General features: G+C 42.1%; 1 protein-coding gene across 1 annotated transcript in view; it reads left to right on the top strand.

Moving 5' to 3' along the window:
* DYNC2LI1 (dynein cytoplasmic 2 light intermediate chain 1) overlaps positions 1-17570 on the top strand; it is a 57927-nt gene that overhangs the window by 9873 nt on the left and 30484 nt on the right. The window contains exons 5-10 of the mRNA XM_054023267.1: positions 1545-1633; positions 5494-5680; positions 10549-10617; positions 12173-12250; positions 17009-17085; positions 17485-17555. Coding sequence (XP_053879242.1) covers positions 1545-1633; positions 5494-5680; positions 10549-10617; positions 12173-12250; positions 17009-17085; positions 17485-17555 — 571 coding nt within the window. The remainder of the gene's footprint in view (positions 1-1544; positions 1634-5493; positions 5681-10548; positions 10618-12172; positions 12251-17008; positions 17086-17484; positions 17556-17570) is intronic.

Below are 17570 nucleotides of genomic sequence, written 5' to 3'. Positions count from 1 at the left end.
TGTGCAGAATAAATTATGTTCACCAAGGTGATGTGCGGATATGCACCACCGGTAGAAACAAAAAACCTAGATATAATATATATTTTTAAAAAGTTACCATAGGGATAATTACTCCAGCCAGGACAGGTTAGGCATTTTAGAACTCACTGCTCAAAGAATTAAACTGAAGGGTAAGAAAAATAATAATTATGAAATGCATAGACCAGTCAAAAAACTAAAATAGCACACTTTGAAAGAATATAATTACAGAGAATATATGTGCATTGCAGGAAGTACCAAGAAATAACAACAACACATTAATACAAGTAGTGTTGGGAGGTGAGTGTGAAAGACTGTATGTGTGTGTGTGTGTGAGAGAGAGAGAGAGACACAGAGACTGTATATGTGTGTGTGATACACAGAGACTCTGTGTGTGCTGGCTGCTGGGGAAGTCTCTAAGAGACCCTGCGCTGTCTCTTTAAGGCACTCACTCAACCCCGGAAGGCTCGTTCAGACCACAGCAGCTCTCCTGCTCCTGAGCCCTATCTCCTCTCCCCCGCTCTGCGTAGATGGGGTACATGTTGGCAGGGGGAGAGGGACACCCTCACATCTGCACACACACACCCGGGATCTGCACAGCCAGCATGAGGGTCCCAGGAGTAGCTGGCCAGGGCTCCAAGGCAGAGGGCAGGAGCAATGTGGCTGCAAAGCAGCGGGGGGAGGGGCACCTGAACACACACTGCTGGATGTGTGTGGCTCTGCTAACCAAGTGCGCAGCACTTGAATCACTCCTGGGTGCCCGCCCGACCACACAGCTTAGAGGGAACATAAGTTGTGGGCGTTGGGACTGAGAAATTCAGGACCCTCTTTGAAATGTTAAGTCACCTTATGGACCTGATTCTCCATTAAAGTGTATTTTTAGTTATTTTCACCACTACAAAGTGGGTTTAAATCACTCCGATAGTGTTTTAAAGCCATTTTCTATTTACTTGACACTGATGTAAGTGAATGTGCATGGTACAAGGGCAACAGAGAATCAAGTCTTATGTGCTTAAAAGTCCTATGTGCTTCTAACCATTCAATTTCCTCCTCACACAGGTGTACACATCCCGTCCTATTCACCACCTAAGGTTCAGCTGTCTTTGATCCTGCCATGCCACTCTGGTCTTTATGTGCTTAAAGTGGTAGGGAGGGGAGGGAGAAGACAACTGGGCATGACAGGGAAGAAAGAAGGTTTTGGTTGGGGCACAGGATATCTATGCTGCATAAATAGGGAGTTGTCTATATGGGAAGTTAGTGCGGAATAAGCTAGGGTGTGAATTTAAAGTGCAGTAGCTACTCCACACTAACTCCCTGGATAGACAAGCCCTAAGAGATTGTGGCCACATAATTAACTTCTAATTTGACACATAATTCATGGGACAAGCCTCATGTGCTATGCTGTGCTCCTGTACTGTGCTCATTGCACATAAGGGACCCGTCTGTTGCCATTGTTACAACAACTGGAAACTTCTGATGTGTTACCTGGAAATACAAATTCCTAATGCAAAGAAACTGTTTTGCAGCCAAAAGACATTGCACATTTTTGGGAACTAGGTGGTGGAACCTCATTATTGGACTTGATTCATATACCAATAACTAATGACAACATAAGGTAAGTGATAAAGAACCTTACAATGTCAGAGTTAATTTTGTTTAAATGAAAACTGAGATTAAATCTTGGCAATTTTGTTGTGGAGAAATCTTCCAAAATGTAAACTGTTTACTAGGTTTGAAAGTTTTTATCAGAGTGGTTTTTCCTAAAAATCAGTTATGCTTACTGGTGGAGGGACACCCCAACTGCCACTGATTAACAGCTGTGAGCTCCTTCCTTCTTTCCTGTAAATAGTCCTGCTTCTCAGCTGTCTCCAGCCATACGGGGAGGTAGCTGTAGAAGGGTAGACTCACCAGCCAATGAATCCCTTCATTGTTGGGTACAGCATAGCAGGGTGTCCTCCTCTAGCACCTCCTGCCAAAGGTTGCTCCAGTCCTTCCGTGGTCGGCCTCTTCTTGCGACTTGGGCCTCCAGCCAAGTCACATATAGTCTCGCCCCTTCCAGGTAACAAAAACAAACAAAAAAACAAACAAAATTCCCAAAATGTCCTAACACAAAAGAGCTTCTGTCCCCTCTGGGACTATTCCTCAGCCTATCCTTGAGGCTCTGTCTTCAGTCCCACCCTGGGCTGAATAGTCCTTACATCTGGCTTGTATGCTCCTTCCTTGGGGCTGGTAGGGGATTCCAGCTCAGGGAACCCTGTATTAAGCAGCTAGGTGTGCTTCTTCAGACATGCTGCTATTTCCCTGGGCTACTTCTTATCTCCAAGACCTTCATGCCGCTTTCCTGGAGTCTGTGGTTAGCATAAACTCTCTTCTGCTTCCCAGGCCTCTGAATTCTCCTGAGATACTCCCAATTCCTTATCATAGAATCATAGAATATCAGGGTTGGAAGGGACCTCAAAAGGTCATCTACTCCAACCCCTTGCTCAAAGCAAGACCAAGCCCCAGACAGATTTTTACCCCAGTTCCCTAAATGGCCCCCTCAAGGATTGAACTCACAATCCTGGGTTTAGCAAGCCAATTCTCAAACCACTGAGCTATCCCTCCCCGCAAAAGCAGGGCCAACACACCAGATGGGCAGCAGGGGCACGTGCCACAAGCCAGGCAGGAGTCAAACCTGCAATCTCCTGATCCGTAGTCAGACGCGTTATCCTTCTTTAGCTCTGGAACACTGCTCCCTCAGGACTGGCTCTCTGTGCCTGGCCCCCTTTCCAGGGCTTACCCCAGGGATTAATTCTATCCCTGTGGCTTTTTTGTATCTGCCTTCCCAGAGAGAGGGCAATCTTCTCTCTCTTGGGTTTCTCTGTCTTTAGGCTCTCATATAGTTTTCATTTACTCTTATGAAGAAGATCCAGCTCCTTCCCAGTTGGATCTCATAAAAGATCAAGCCTGACACACCATCCAGGTGTAGCAAGGTGGGCCAAATGAGCTCTCAGACTTCTGTTAACTCTTTGTTCACTTACGTGGGGTAGACACCCCATCATATAATTCCGTGGAGAGGATGGCTCATGTGTAGATACAGAAGAAGAAGGGACCCAGCCTGCTCTCAACTGGACTGTCAAGAAAGCAACATAAGAGGTGTAGAAAACAGAATATGGCTGCCAATGCTGTCAACCTCCAGGAGCAGCCTGTTGAAGGATTTGTCTACAGTTAAAACCCTACAGCACCACTGTTGCACTGCTGTAATGCTTCTGTATAGACACTACCTTTGCTGACAGGAAGGAATCTGCCATTGGCGTAGGTAATCCACCCACCCAAGAGTCAGTAGCTAGGTTGATCTAGCGCTGTCTACACTGGGGGTTATGTCAGCTTAACTACACTGCTCAGAGGTTGACCTAACCTTTTAGTATGGACCAAGCCTAAGAGAGCAGCATGTTGGAGTGGGAGAGAAAGGTGGACCTCACTGATGGAGGAGAGAGAAATCAATCATGGGGAGAGAAAAACCCGACCTTAATGAAGGAGAAGATGGAGTGGTATGGACCTCATGGAGCTAAGGGAGAGGAAGACGAAAAAAGATATGAGGTCCCTGTGCAGCTTGAAAGAGGATGAGAGATGAAGTTTCTGAGAGAGGTAGGGGACAGATACTGCAATACAGGGGAGAACAGAGGGAAGAGAATGTGGTGGAAATGGATCAGAAAGAATGGAGTAAGGGCAGCAAGAAGAGGCAATAAATGACAAGAAGAGGCAATAAGTGTGGAAGAGAATAAATGACTAAATGAGGAGAAAACAGATACAGCATTTTATATAAAGAACATGAGGAGAGTAAGGAGAAGGGATAATAAAAGAGAAAACAATAAGAGGGAATAGAATGATTTGGAGATAGAAAGAGAAAAATGATTTTTCGGGTTAGTAAGTTTTATTTAGTGTTTTTTATGTTCTGATATTTTATTGCTTTATTCTATTGGCAGATTCCCATATCTTCAGGTTTTGTAGAAAGCATTGGGATGGCTTGGTATTTGAGCACTTACTGTCTGTATATTATTGCACTGGCTGCTCTGGATTCTGTCATTGCATAATGAGAAAAAATATTTAAAAAATATCGCTGTGGCCTCTGGGAGCCTAGTTGCTCCTGGAGACCTTTGGCTACTTTGGAGAGTTATCATTTGAATTTTTTTTTCCAAACATTGCCCCCAGTGCATGGACTCCAGCATTAACTGCTGAACTCCACTTCTTCTGGAATGGAGGAGGCTGGTAGCTGCCTGAAGATCCTCTCCCCTGTCTTTATGGTAACTGAATCTTTAATTTGGATGACCCAGGGCCTAAAGAATCTTCTCTCTGCCCCTCCTAAGACTGGCCCTGTCAATAAGACAACATTACAGTGCACCAGTGCAGTTGTCATGTTTGCAAAGACAGTATTTTCATTTTGTTTCACCACCAGCACAAATACTTTTTTGGTGGTTTTTGTGTCCACCTGTAATCAAGAAGCTTATTTATTTTAAACTACCTTGAACTATATCTAGTTTGGCCAAGACACTTTCCATTAGATTTTTCATGGCATGACTTGGTGAAATTAGAGATTTATCTTGCTCTGTATCTCTTCTGATTTCCCTCCAATCTGGAATCCACATAGTAAAACGTGTTCCTATAGAGCCTGGTTGAAACCAGCAGTCAGTCCTCTGCTATTAGTGGCATTCTGTTTCAGACATGTGTTTTAAGTGCTCTGTGTTTGATTGGATTTTATTAATCTCTTCCTCAGGGCCGACCTTAAACCAATGCAACCTTTTAGTATGTATAGGGTACCATTCTTCCAAGGATCATTAACCTCACATCTCCTGATCTACCACCCAGAGCATCAGCCTCAGTTTGTCATCTGAGGTTCCTTCTAACTGGCACAACAAGTCACGGCACAGAATAAATTTCCTTACTATCTTCTTCTACTTCCTGATTGGAAGGTTGCACTTTGGTTACTCTTCTGAGTTTCTGGGCCATGTAGGTGATCACTAAAAGTCAGGATCTTTCATAAGCAGGAGTTTGCCATAACTTAAATAGGGATTTCAGGTAGGCAAGAGATGACTGGGGTGCATGAAGAGAGTATGTTGAAATGCCTTGTCATACAACAGGAGGGAGCAAAATGAGTCCCTGACACTTGCAGGTACTACTTGTATTCAAACAAAATTTCCAGAAATAAACTTCAACAATAAAGCACCCACAAATCAGTGATGAGCAGTGGAAGAGTCAAAGGTTCAGAAATTCAGCTACAAAGACAATTTAAAAGGTTTCAGCAGAGTTCAGAGTAGGCTTAAGGGCCATCGCTTGTTCTGCAACCTTTAATACAAGCTTCCTCTCTGGTTTTTTTTTTCAGCAGTTGTACTGAGGGAAAAATGTTGTTTATGAAAAATGTAATTGTCTTATGTACCAAAGATTAGACGGAATAAGAACTCTTCTGTCCCCCCCCCCTTATTTTTTTTTAATGTGTAGGACTTTTGCTATAATTCTTGTTTTGGACCTTTCCAAACCTAATGAACTGTGGCCAACCATGGACAGTCTCCTACAGGTCACCAGGAACCACGTGGATAAAATTATAACTAAACTGGGAAAATCAAATCCTAAAGTAGCTACTGAAATTAAACAGAGGATGTGGAACAATATGCCGAAGGATCACCCAGTAAGATTCTTCTAGTATTTTCTCCAGATGTCATAGGCCTTTATATAGTTAAGGATAATACTTGTGAAAATCATAAATAACTCTTTTAGATTTTTATGCATGACTGAAAATCCATTTTATGTAGATGAACCTGTTCACTGGAAAATTATAGCAATTTAATAAAAATTCAGTAAGAGCAGAAACAAGGAAAGACAGTTTCTTATATCTTCTTCATAGACATCTAATGTGATTGTTATGGCATGTTACACCAATCACAAGAAACAGAGTTTTAGAGTAGCAGTTTGATATTGATTTTATAATCTCTTTTAAAATGAAGATGAAAACTAGAATGTACAGAAGAAGTCATCTGGCAAGAGACTATATGAAGGTACAAATTTAAGCGGAGTATAGTTATAACAGCCTTCAACATGACTATATACTTTGCATTTATTCAAGTGTCTATCACAAACTCAGTGCCTTTTGATAATCTGACAACTAATTAAATTATAAAGTTTCAGAGATGTTAACACCAGACCCTTAAATGCAATTGCTAATGTAATCTCTTGAAAAAGCTAAAATAGATTGTGGGAAATACAGCTGAAAACGTATATGGCACTGTGAATTCAAGTTGTACAAATGTTATGTGTATGCAATTCCTAAACAAATATTCTACGGTTCACAGACTCTGAATATAAATTCTGCTACAGTAACTTATGTAACACAATATGATAAAGAAAATGCTAATAAGGCTCCAAAAAGTGAAAAGCAAAGATGTATTAAGTAAGAAAGCAAATGCATATGATGCTTAGCAGATTTGTTTACAGTGTATGGTCCCAATACTGTAGCCCTTACTCATGTGAGCAATCCCATTCACCTCAATGGATGTAAAGGTTGCAAGATTAGATTCAATAATATGACTTTCTTAAGGACTTCCAAGGTTGATGTTCAACTTTTTTAGAAAAGGTAGTTTCTGAAAATAAAATATTACATTAAAATGCAGCTGGCTACAACCCATGACCACAAACATACAGATGCCCCAGTTGCCAGCAACTTTAGAATACAGGTTTTTTCAGCACCGTAAAAGCACAGACTCATCCTTTAGCTCAAATGGTAATAACTGCATCAGTTGTCAGTAAGAAACAGGTTTTTTATCCTTGTGGAGGCAGGCCTCTAAAGGGAACATGATCACACATGCTAAACTAGTGTATTAATTCAACCCCTGAATACAGAAAGTAGGGCAAACGTCTTACTAATCACTTCACATACAACTATTATTTTTCAAAAGTATGTCAACTCAATTCAAAAGCAGACTTGTTTGTGGGGTAAACAAGGTTTGTCTCTTACAATGGAGGAAGCCCTGGGCAGATTAGAGACTATCTACAGGGGAAATGATGGGGTTCATATAGGGTTTCTACTGGGGGAATGATCATGGGCATCTCACTGGAAGGAACAGCACTGAACAAGGAGTTTTAAGTGGGAATGGGAGAGCATGAGTGCATCGGGAGAATCTCTTAAAAATAAAAAGGCTGAGGGGTATGCATTAAGTACTTTTTAGTGGCAGTGAGGAAAATAATCAGACAAGGAGAGTCCAAGAGCACTAGTCCCTGTATGTAATTTTTTTGTCCTAAATTAATTTTTAGTTTCTCGTTTGATTAAGGAAATTGTAATGCTTTCCCAACCCCTTGGGTCCACACATCAAATTTTAAGTAAATGAAAAGCCTAGCAAAATGTGTTGGCTTGACAGTGCTAATGAACTAAGTCCCCTCTATTTCCCACCACAAAGCACTGGATAGGCAATGGTTCAAGTTTTCCTCTAACACCGATACTTTGCCTTAACCCTTAGTTGGAGGAACCTTCACTAAAGCAGCGAAGATAGTTCATTCTTTAGGATCATTTTTTCCCTTATTCAATAAGTTGGAACGTCCAAGAAGGTTGCCATGCCAGTTTCAGCCAGCTGTGATGTAGCCATCTGTCCGCTAGAAACTGACCATCTCATTTCACATAGATCACTGAAGTGTTGTCAGATGGTAATAGCTTTAAGTAACTACCAACCTGAACCTGATGTAAGCCAATTACCTATAGGTATAAAACTACTTAGCCTGTTACTCATCCCCTGAGCCATCAGCTTAATCCTATTTTATTGAGCATATAGTACTTGCATGTTAATAATTTTGTGTACAAATGTCAAATAAATAATGTATGCACCTCTTAGCTAGGTTTGTTTATATTGCAAATACAAATTATATTTTCAAAAAGTATACTGTACATCATACACTTGACCTTCATCAGGATCCTAGATAAGCCCTTCTGTTAGCTTCAGTGAATCATAGAAGATTATGTTTGGAAGAGACCTCAGGAGGTCATCTAGTCCAACCCCTTGCTCAAAGCAGGACCAGCCCCAACTAAATCATCCCAGCCAGGGCTTTGTCAGGCTGGTCCTTTAAAACTTCTAAGGATGGAGATTCCACCACCTCCCTAGGTAGCCCATTCCAGTGCTTCATCTTCCTCCTAGTGAAATAGTTTTTCCTAATTACCAACCTAGACCTCCCTCACTGCAACTTGAGACCATTGCTCCTTGTTCTGTCATCTTCAACCACTGAGAACAGCCAAGCTCCATCCTCTTTTTGGAACCCCCCTTCAGGTACTTGAAGGCTGCTATCAAATCCCCCTCACTCTTCTCTTCTGCAGACTAGATAACCCCAGTTCCCTCACCCTCTCCTCATAAGTCATGTGCCCCAGCCCCCTAATCATTTTCGTTGCCCTCCACTGGACTCTCTCCAACTTGTCCATATCCTTTCTGTAGTGGGGGGCCCAAAATTGGACGCAATACTCCAGATGTGGCCTCACCAGTGCCGAATAAAGGAAAATAATCACTTGCTGACAACGTTCCTACTAATGCAGCCCAATATACCGTTAGCCTTCTTGGCAACAAGGGCACACTGTTGACTCATATCCAGCTTCTCGTTCACTGTAATCCCCAGGTCCATCTCTGCAGAACTGCTGCTTAGCCAGTCGGTCCCCAGCCTGTAGCAGTGCATGGGATTCTTCCATCCTAAGTGCAGAACTCTGGAGGGAACTCTGCACTTGTCTTTGTTGAACCACATCCGATTTCTTTTGGCCCAATCCTCCAATTTGTCTAGGTCACTCTGGACCCTATCTCTACCCTCCAGCATATTTACCTCTCCCCCCAGTTTAGTGTCATCTAGGAACTTGCTGAGGGTGTAATCCATCCCATTATCCAGATCATTAATTAAGATGTTGAACAAAACCAGCCCCAGGACCGACCCCTGGGGAACTCCGCTTGATACTGGCTGCCAGCTGGACATCGAGCCGTTGCTCACTAGCCGGTGAGCCTGGCGATCTATCCACCTTATAGTCCATTTATCTAATCCATACTTCTTTAACTTGCTGGCAAGGATACTGTGGGAGACGGTATCAAAAGCTTTGCTAAAGTAAAGGTATATCACATCCTCCACTTTCCCCATATCCACAGAGCCAGTTATCTCATCATAGAAGGCAATCAGGTTGGTCAGGCACGACTTGTCTGTGGTGAATCCATGTTGACTGTTCCTGATCACCTTCCTCTCCTCCAAATACTTCAAAATAGATTCCTTGAGGACCTGCTCCATGATTTTTCCAGGGATTGAGGTGAGGCTGACCGGTCGGTAGTTCCCCGGATTCTCCTTCTTCCCTTTTTAAAAGATAGGCAAATAAAGTGCCCTTTTACAGTCGCCTGGGACCTCCTCAGATCGCCATGAGTTTTCAAAGATAACTCTTTGAAATGAAATGGCCAATGGCTCTGCAATCACATCAGCCAACTCCCTCAGCACTCTCGGATGCATTAGATCCGGCCCCATGGACTTGTGCATGTCCAGCTTTTCTAAATAGTCCTTAACCTGTTCTTTCACCACTGAGAGCTGCTCACCTCCTCTCCATACTGTACTGTCCAGTGGAGCAGTCTGGGAGCTCACCTTGTCTGTGAAGACTGAGGCAAAAAAAGCATTAAGTACTTCAGCTTTTTCCACATCATCTGTCACTAGGTTGCCTCCCCCATTCAGAAAGGGTCCCAAACTTTCCCTGACCTCCTTCTTGTTGTTAACATACCTGTATAAACCCTTCTTGTTACCCTTCACATCCCTTGCTAGCTGCAACTCCAGTTGTGCTTTGGCCTTCCTGATTACACCCCTGCATTCTTGAGCAATATATTTATACTCCTCCTTAGTCATTTATCCAAGTTTCCACTTCTTGTAAGCTTCCTTTTTGTGTTTAAGCTCACTGAAGAGTTGTGTTTTAAGCCCAGGTTGCCACCCACTTCTACTTCCCCTACAAATTCCTCCCTGTTTGTGAGCAGCAGGTCAAGAGAAGCACGGCCTCTAGTTGGTTCCTCCAGCACTTGCACAAGGAAGTTATCCCCAACACTCTCCAAAAAATTCATTTCCTCCCTATTCAGCACTCTGCTTGGTATTGAGAGGGCCACATTAGGCAGCCAGTTATGGCTTCTTGATCCCATGCTGGCCCAGCCCTGGTACTTCTCTAACTTATACTCTCTAATGCACTTCTTTCCTTCCTTCCATTCATTTGCATGCCCTTTGTGTTGGGGTGGGAATGCCTGGTGCAGGAGCCATTTCCACCAGATTTATGCCAGAAAGGAATTCCCTTCCTCAAGAGATGGTGTTTTTTTTGTTTTTGTTTTTTTTTTCCTCCTGGACATTTGTGGAGAGATTGTACTAGAAAATATGGCCCTTTGTAATTATACTGCAAAAAGTTTTGTGTCTAAGATTTTGATATCTTTTAAAAATTATTCTCATCCTGTTTTCTGATGTTTAGCTGTTTTATTGTGCTTTTGTGACTTGTTTATGAGATTTTAAATATATTATGTTGTTTAACAGGATCATGAATTAATTGACCCTTTTCCAATCCCTCTGGTGATAATTGGAAGCAAATATGATATTTTTCATGTAAGTGATATTTTATATATATTTTTCCATTCAGTTTTATTTATTTAGATTTTAAAATAATTAACAAGACATCTAGCTAAGCTCTATGAACCCTAACACATGATTAATAATGCAATAAAATCCCAGTAAAGTGATCATTGGAAAAGGAACTCAGCCACCTACAGTAACTCCTTTTCACCCCTTCATCATTATGGGAAGCATACCCTCATCCTTCTCCAAAAACCTTTGCAAACACTTATCTTTTCCAGCATGTCTGGAAGATTACCAGATTTGGTCTGTTTCAGACAAAGACAAAGTTCCAGAGTACTCCCAAAGAATGCCCTGCCTGACACAACCTCTTTTTTATAATAAGGGGAATCCAGCTTTGGTGTCCATGCTGACTGCAGTTGTTGCAGTGTGGCAGAGGGAGAGAGGCGATCCCTCTGGTAGGTTGGGCCGATTTGGGAAGCTGGGGCAGCCTAGGCAGCAAAATGAGTTATGCTCACTTCTTAATTCTGGAATGTTAGTTTTAAACACTTGCTTACACAGTCATTTATCATCTGATTTAGAAAGGACAAGTCAGTGAGTGGTCACATCTTCTAATGTCTCTCAGGAAACTAACTGATAACCAATGTCAAAGAGCAGTGCAGTTGGTCCTCTCTGTTATTAAAAAAAAAAAAATTCAAGAAATGCACTGTTAATTTTTATGAAGCAGTTTATCCTCATGGGCCTGAACAGATATATTGTGACAGCTTCCATATGAATCCTTTAGCTGGCAGTATAATATATTGCATTTTCTTTATCACTCCCTCTGGGGCACGTGGCATTGGCCACTGTCGGTAGACAGGATACTGGGCTAGATGGACCTTTGGTCTGACCTAGTACGACCATTCTTATGTTCTTTTTTTTAAATAGAGTCAGGATTTTCTTGACTCAGTAAATGATTCAGAACATAATAGACACAGGATGAAATCCCGGTCCCTTTGAAGTCCAGGTGTTATCCACAGTTTTTCCAAGAAAGGTCATTCATATGATCTTGTACATATACTGAACAGGTCCAGTTACCAATTAAAAGGTGTGTGTGTGTGTGTGTGTATGTATTTGTATGCACACACCTTAATTGGTATGACTGGTGGAGTTTAGAGGGTATACAGCCGTAGATCCAAAGACAGTCAAATATTGTGACCTAAAAAGAAAAGATTACCTTATATTATGGCAATGTTGTTACTTTTTAAATTTTAAAGCAGCAGGGAACAGTGACTCATTGGAAATCGAATACACATCCCCAGTTAAGAGGCTCCTTCATGCAATAATTAAGCTTGAGCCTGGAGTAACACATTGCCTGTAATAGGAGCCTTCTGTAGAAAAGAAAGAAAAATTGTAACTAGTCTTTTAAGTCACAATAGATGGTTATTGAATTCTGTATTGAGATATAATTATGTCATACAACTTTTCACTTAAAAATAAAATGATAGCTAAACTCCATCGTTGTAGCATAACTATGTAATGCAGTTTATATTTTTAAAAAAATATATTCTCAGTGTAAAAATGGTTTTTTTTATATGTACTTCTTTAGGAGTTTGACTCTGAGATGAGGAAAATAATGTGCAAGACACTTAGATTTGTTTCCCATTATTACGGAGCATCACTGGTGGTTTGTATATTCTTTTTTGTTGGGGGAAGAGAGGGATGGGCAGTATTTGTGAGATGAAACAATAATTAAAATAGATAGATAAACATGAGATGATTGGGACAAATCAGTAAGGCTCATGATGGCTTTCTCCATAAGTGAACCTATTGAGTAGGGATGTTGGGGTCTGCAGAGGAAGTGTGGTGTATATCCAATGAGTAAGCCCAACTCTGAGGATCCACCAGTCAGAATCCCTGCAGGGGACACACAGGGGCTATGCCCCCCATCACAGAATATGGTGTAAGCCACCCCCAACAACGTTGGTGTCCTGCACCTTGCTGCAGTATTCCAAAAGAGGATATCTTTCCCCATAGATTTTCTGTGCAAGGTCCATTTACTGAAGCTTTATGTTAGGATGACACCATTTGTGCCTTCATATCTTATCTCCGCTACCAGATATGTTAGAGTATTACACTTCTTACACCCACAACTCTGGATCCTTTTAAGAGGTGATACAGGTAAAAGGCATAGATCACTCTTCCATCCAGGGTAAAATAATATTTTCTTAGCATAAATGGAAAACTCTATCTTGCTACTGGAATTGTTACAAATTTCTTGTATAAACTCTGGATAAAATTCCTCATAGTGAATAAAATCACTCTGATTAAAGGTAGTGAAAACCAAATTAACAAATCTCCTAATTAATTTTGATGAGTTTCACTCTTTTATTATGCCAATATTCTGTGGTATTTCTTAAGTTAATAGACTAGGCTATATGCTAGCTACTGCAGGAAAATTGGCTGAAATGAGTGTGCATACGTGCTTCAAAAGTAATAGTCACAGTAGTTACAGCCGTATCTGAGCTCCCTTTGTGGACAGTCATCAGGCTATTATATTAGACCCAAGCTTTGGATCTCACCTTTTTAAGTCTACTGAGTCTGACATCATCCAGATATTGTCTCTGAATCTGGCCTTTCAGGCACATTTTTGTGGTACAGACTCTAATGCTGGTATCTCTTCTTGGAATGTGGAATCCTGTGGTACAGCTCCCCTAGGACCCAAGACTAGAGTGGGTTTCCCCAGCAACTTAAGCATGCCCTTTCCAGAGCTCCACACATATGGGCACTCCACGTTAGTTTATCCCTTCAGGGATTTTGTGACAATATGTCTTTGTATAATCAGCACCTGGCAAGTGTTGGGCTAAAATGTACTTGTGTGTATTAATGTATTAGGATTGGTCTGGGAGGCCATATCTCAATATAGACATAAACATGGCTCCCTTCAGCCTCTCTTGTGGAGGACCTAGGACGTGATCCCATTGAAGCCAATGGCAAAATTCCCATTCACTTTGATACTGCAGGTTGAGAGCCCCAGATAGCACCTCTCAGGCCCTGTCTACCAAGAAAGTTGCGCTAGTTTAGCTTAAGATGTGATTTTAAATTGATTTAATTAAACTGGTACAAAAAGCTAGTGGACACTCACTCTTATTTCATTTTACCAGTGACTTACTTTGGTTTAGCTTAAATTGATTCCTAATCGACTTAACGTATAATGAAATAAACTTGGTTTAAACTGATGTAAAAATGTCAGTACAGCCGTTTGGATTGATTTAGCATCACACCTTAAGGTAAGGCAGTGCAAACTTTCTCATGTAGCCAAGGCTTGAGAGCTGTACTTTAGGTCCTCCACAAGTGAAGTTTCAGTGAAGCATGGGGGGAGTTCTCAGAAAGGTCATCATAGCAGCAGCCATCCTCCACTGTGTACCAGAGCTAGAGGGTAGGTTTTTGTTCTGGTTTGTGGCGTGTGCATTTGTGCACTCCTATCCAGAATTTGACCCTTAGGATTAGATTTCACTAAATTTAGAAGAATGTTAGTGTCCTTTAAGCCTCTGTGTGGCCTAGGTGAGTTAAAAACATTTGACCCCTAAACTGGTATCTGGGGACCTAGTCCTGATCCTACCGAAATAAGTGGCAGAAGTTCCATTCTTTTTAAGGTGCTTGCACATGTCCGTTCCACTGTAGGTGTGTGCATACCTTATGCACAGTTGTCAGAGAAGTTTTTCCCTCAGTGGTACTCGTTGGGGTGGCCACAGCATACTGGTATAAGGGAGCGGAGCCGCCCTGACCCCCCTCAGTATTTTCTTACTGCCAGTGACAGTTGTTGGAGTCATCTCAGACTTGTTGGCATAAGATTCCCTCATTCCTTTGCATATACACCCTGTTATTGTTAGGAGGTAGTTAGTTAGTTAAGTTTGTTAGTTTTAGCTAGTTTTAGTGATAGATTTTAGTCTTAGGTCTCTTTGGACTAGTTTTCATCTTTTGGTATTGATACCAAAATGATGCTACACTCACCAGGTTTTAAGTTCTGCCGCACTTACGCTAAGCCTGTGCTGATCAGTGACCCACACCCAGCCATTTGAAATGTTTGGCAGAATCCCACATATGTGACAAATGTTGAGTTTTGTAAGGGATTTAAGCCCCACTCAAAGAAAGGTAGAGTGCAAAGGCTCAAATGTTTGCTCATGGCCCGCATCGGACTTGTTTCATGCAAAGAATGCCCCAAGTACATCAGCCTTAGTACACACTGCAGCGGAGATGTCCGCAACTCCTCAGTCCCATTCAGGATATTAAAGAAAAGGCTTAGATCCTTCTCAGGCTCAATACCTCAATCGGGGATGTCGGTGCCGAAGCCTAGTAGAGGCAGAGACTCTAAGACATTCAGGGGGAGGCAGAGTGGAGGTGATCTGAGGCAGGGAGCGGTTCCCCTGTGCGGCCCCCCCGTTACTGCGGGCGGCCCTCCCCGCGCCCCCCCGCCCCAGCTCACCTCCACTCCACCTCCTCGCCTGAGCAGGCCTTTAGGCGCCCCCAACCACTAGTCGCCCTAGGCGGCCGCCTAGTTTGCCTAAATGGTTGCACTGGCCCTGCGCTGTCCTGTCCACATTCATTGCACTGGCGCTCCTAGTAAATTGGGACAAATCTATTCTAAAACCTGTACAGAGGATAGAGTTTATTGGAGTGGTCTTACGCTCCACAAAGGCCAAGACTTTGCTACCACAATCCAGGTTCGAAGCACTTTGGGGCTTGGTGCTGTGATGGAAAGCATATCCTCTCACTACAGTACGCAGCCGCCTCAGCCTCCTGGGTCACATGACAGTGTGTACCCATATGGTTCAGCTCACCAGGCTGCATCTTAGAAAGCTGCAAACATAGCTAGCATCAGTGTGTGCCCCAAACTATCATCTTTTGGACAAGGTAGTTCGAGTGCCAGTGTCAGTTCTGTCATCTCTGGATTGGTGGATGGACCCCCTGGAAGTCTTTGTGTGGGGGTGCCCTTTATACTCCTGCTACCAACCCTCACTTTAGTCAAAGATACATCTGCCCTGGGTTGGGGGACTCATATGAGGTCCTTGCAGACTCAAGGTCTCTGGGCACCTTGGGATCTAATGGCGTACATATTTGTCACTGTTCAAAGAGACTCCAAGCCACTTCCATGTTTGTCTTCTTCTTATGAATCACCTACAGTGGAATGCACATGTTCAAGCACTCGAAGAAAAAATGGTTATCTAGCTTTCTGTAACTGTTGTTTCTCGGCATGTGTTGTACATGTGCATTCCATGGCCCCCCTTCCTTTCCCTCTCTGTCGGAATCTATCTGGTATGAAGGAACTTCAAGGGGCGGAAGTGGCTCCACCCTCTTATACCAGCATGCAGTGGCATATGGTGACAGAAGGGCTCTCAAGATGTCCCAATGGGTATTGCTGAGGGAAAAAGTTCTCCCAAATATGTACATGAGGAACGTGCACACCTACAGTTGAATGCAAACATCTTGAAAAACAACAGAGAAGTAGGTAACAGTTTCTTTTCTTCATTAGAATAGGATTTGGCCCTGGAAGATATAGGTTTGCTGTTGAAAAACAAGTCAGAAGCTGAGAGAGGATGCTGCTTGAAAAAGTGTTTTAGGAGCCCTCTTCTGAGTAATTTGTACTATCAACCCTTATCCTGCCATTGACTGTAAAACTGCTTTTTATCATATGATTTAAGTCCCAAGAGAACATGTTTATAGTTGTTTGTTACATTACAGCTCTGAGTGTTCATGGTATTCTGGACAATTTTCACTGTAGTTGAAAGGTTTAATAATTCATTCATCTTTTGCAAAAGGTCTATCGCTCTTAGTTTAAAATGTATAAATAAAAAATGTGAGCCCATACATTATTGCAGAATTCCATCTTCTGTTTTTTCTTGAATGTAGGTTTTAATTTTGTCTTGAGATCTGTAGTCACTGACAAATACATTAGTCCTTTAAACAGAGTGGGGCAGATTTGGATGCCAAATACCAGTGTAAATTGGGAGTAACTGTAATGAAGCCAATTAATTTGAACTACTGTAACTGAGGCCTGGTCCACACTAGGAATTTACATTGGTATACTTACATCTCTAAGGTGTGTGAAAAATCCACACCCAAGAGACATAGCTATATTGACCTGGTGTAGACAGTGCTAGGTTGATGGAAGTATTTTTCCATCGACCTAGCTACCGCCTCTCGGGGAGGTGGATTACCTAAATTGATGGGAGAATCCCTGTCATTGGTGTAGGTAGCATCTACACTGAAGTACTACAGTGGTGAAGCTGTGCTGCTGTAGCATTTTAAGTGTAGAAAAGCCTTGATGTTAGACTGTGGCCCAGTTTCTCTAGCTGTAATCCTCACTTGCAGAAAACCTAATTTACGTTACAAATTTCTGTGATGAAAGAGCCTAACATGTGCTTTATTCTTTGATTTCTTTTAGTTTACCAGCAAATCTGAGGCTCTCCTGCTGAAAGCCCGTGTTCTTATTAATCATTTGGCATTTGGCTTTGACAGAAGGTAACAACTACTCTCCCTTACTATTGACCGTTTTGCACAGAGTTTATTGTTGGCTATTAGTAAATGTCTTTTCAAAGCTAGGTTTTCAGCCCCAAAGTCATCAAAATATATTTTCTCCAAAGACGCCATCTGTAGAAGATTCTCACTCTTGAATTCTTAGTCTTGGGTCTTGGCAGCTTAGCACAAGGCAGATGGAACTCCCTATGTTCTTAAGGATTTTTGGTCCCTAAAGAGAGTAGTAGTGGAGAGGACCACAAGCCACTACCAACCACCCTTGATCATGTTTTTTAGGTGTATTTGGAGCCAAATGTAAAGCTTAGCTTTGGCCTATATAGTGTAACTATTTGACAGGTGTTTGATTACTAATATGAATTTGGTTTCTTTTTTTAATCTGTTTAGCAAATCCATATCAGTGGATCAGAATAAACCATTGTTTATCCCAGCAGGATTGGATTCTCTAAATCAAATAGGTTGGTGACATTCTT

This window comes from Malaclemys terrapin, chromosome 3 (genome assembly GCF_027887155.1).
Source record: "Malaclemys terrapin pileata isolate rMalTer1 chromosome 3, rMalTer1.hap1, whole genome shotgun sequence".
Taxonomy (NCBI): Eukaryota; Metazoa; Chordata; order Testudines; family Emydidae; genus Malaclemys; species Malaclemys terrapin.
Note: the sequence above shows the minus strand (reverse complement) of the source record. Positions and strands in the feature narration are given on the sequence as shown.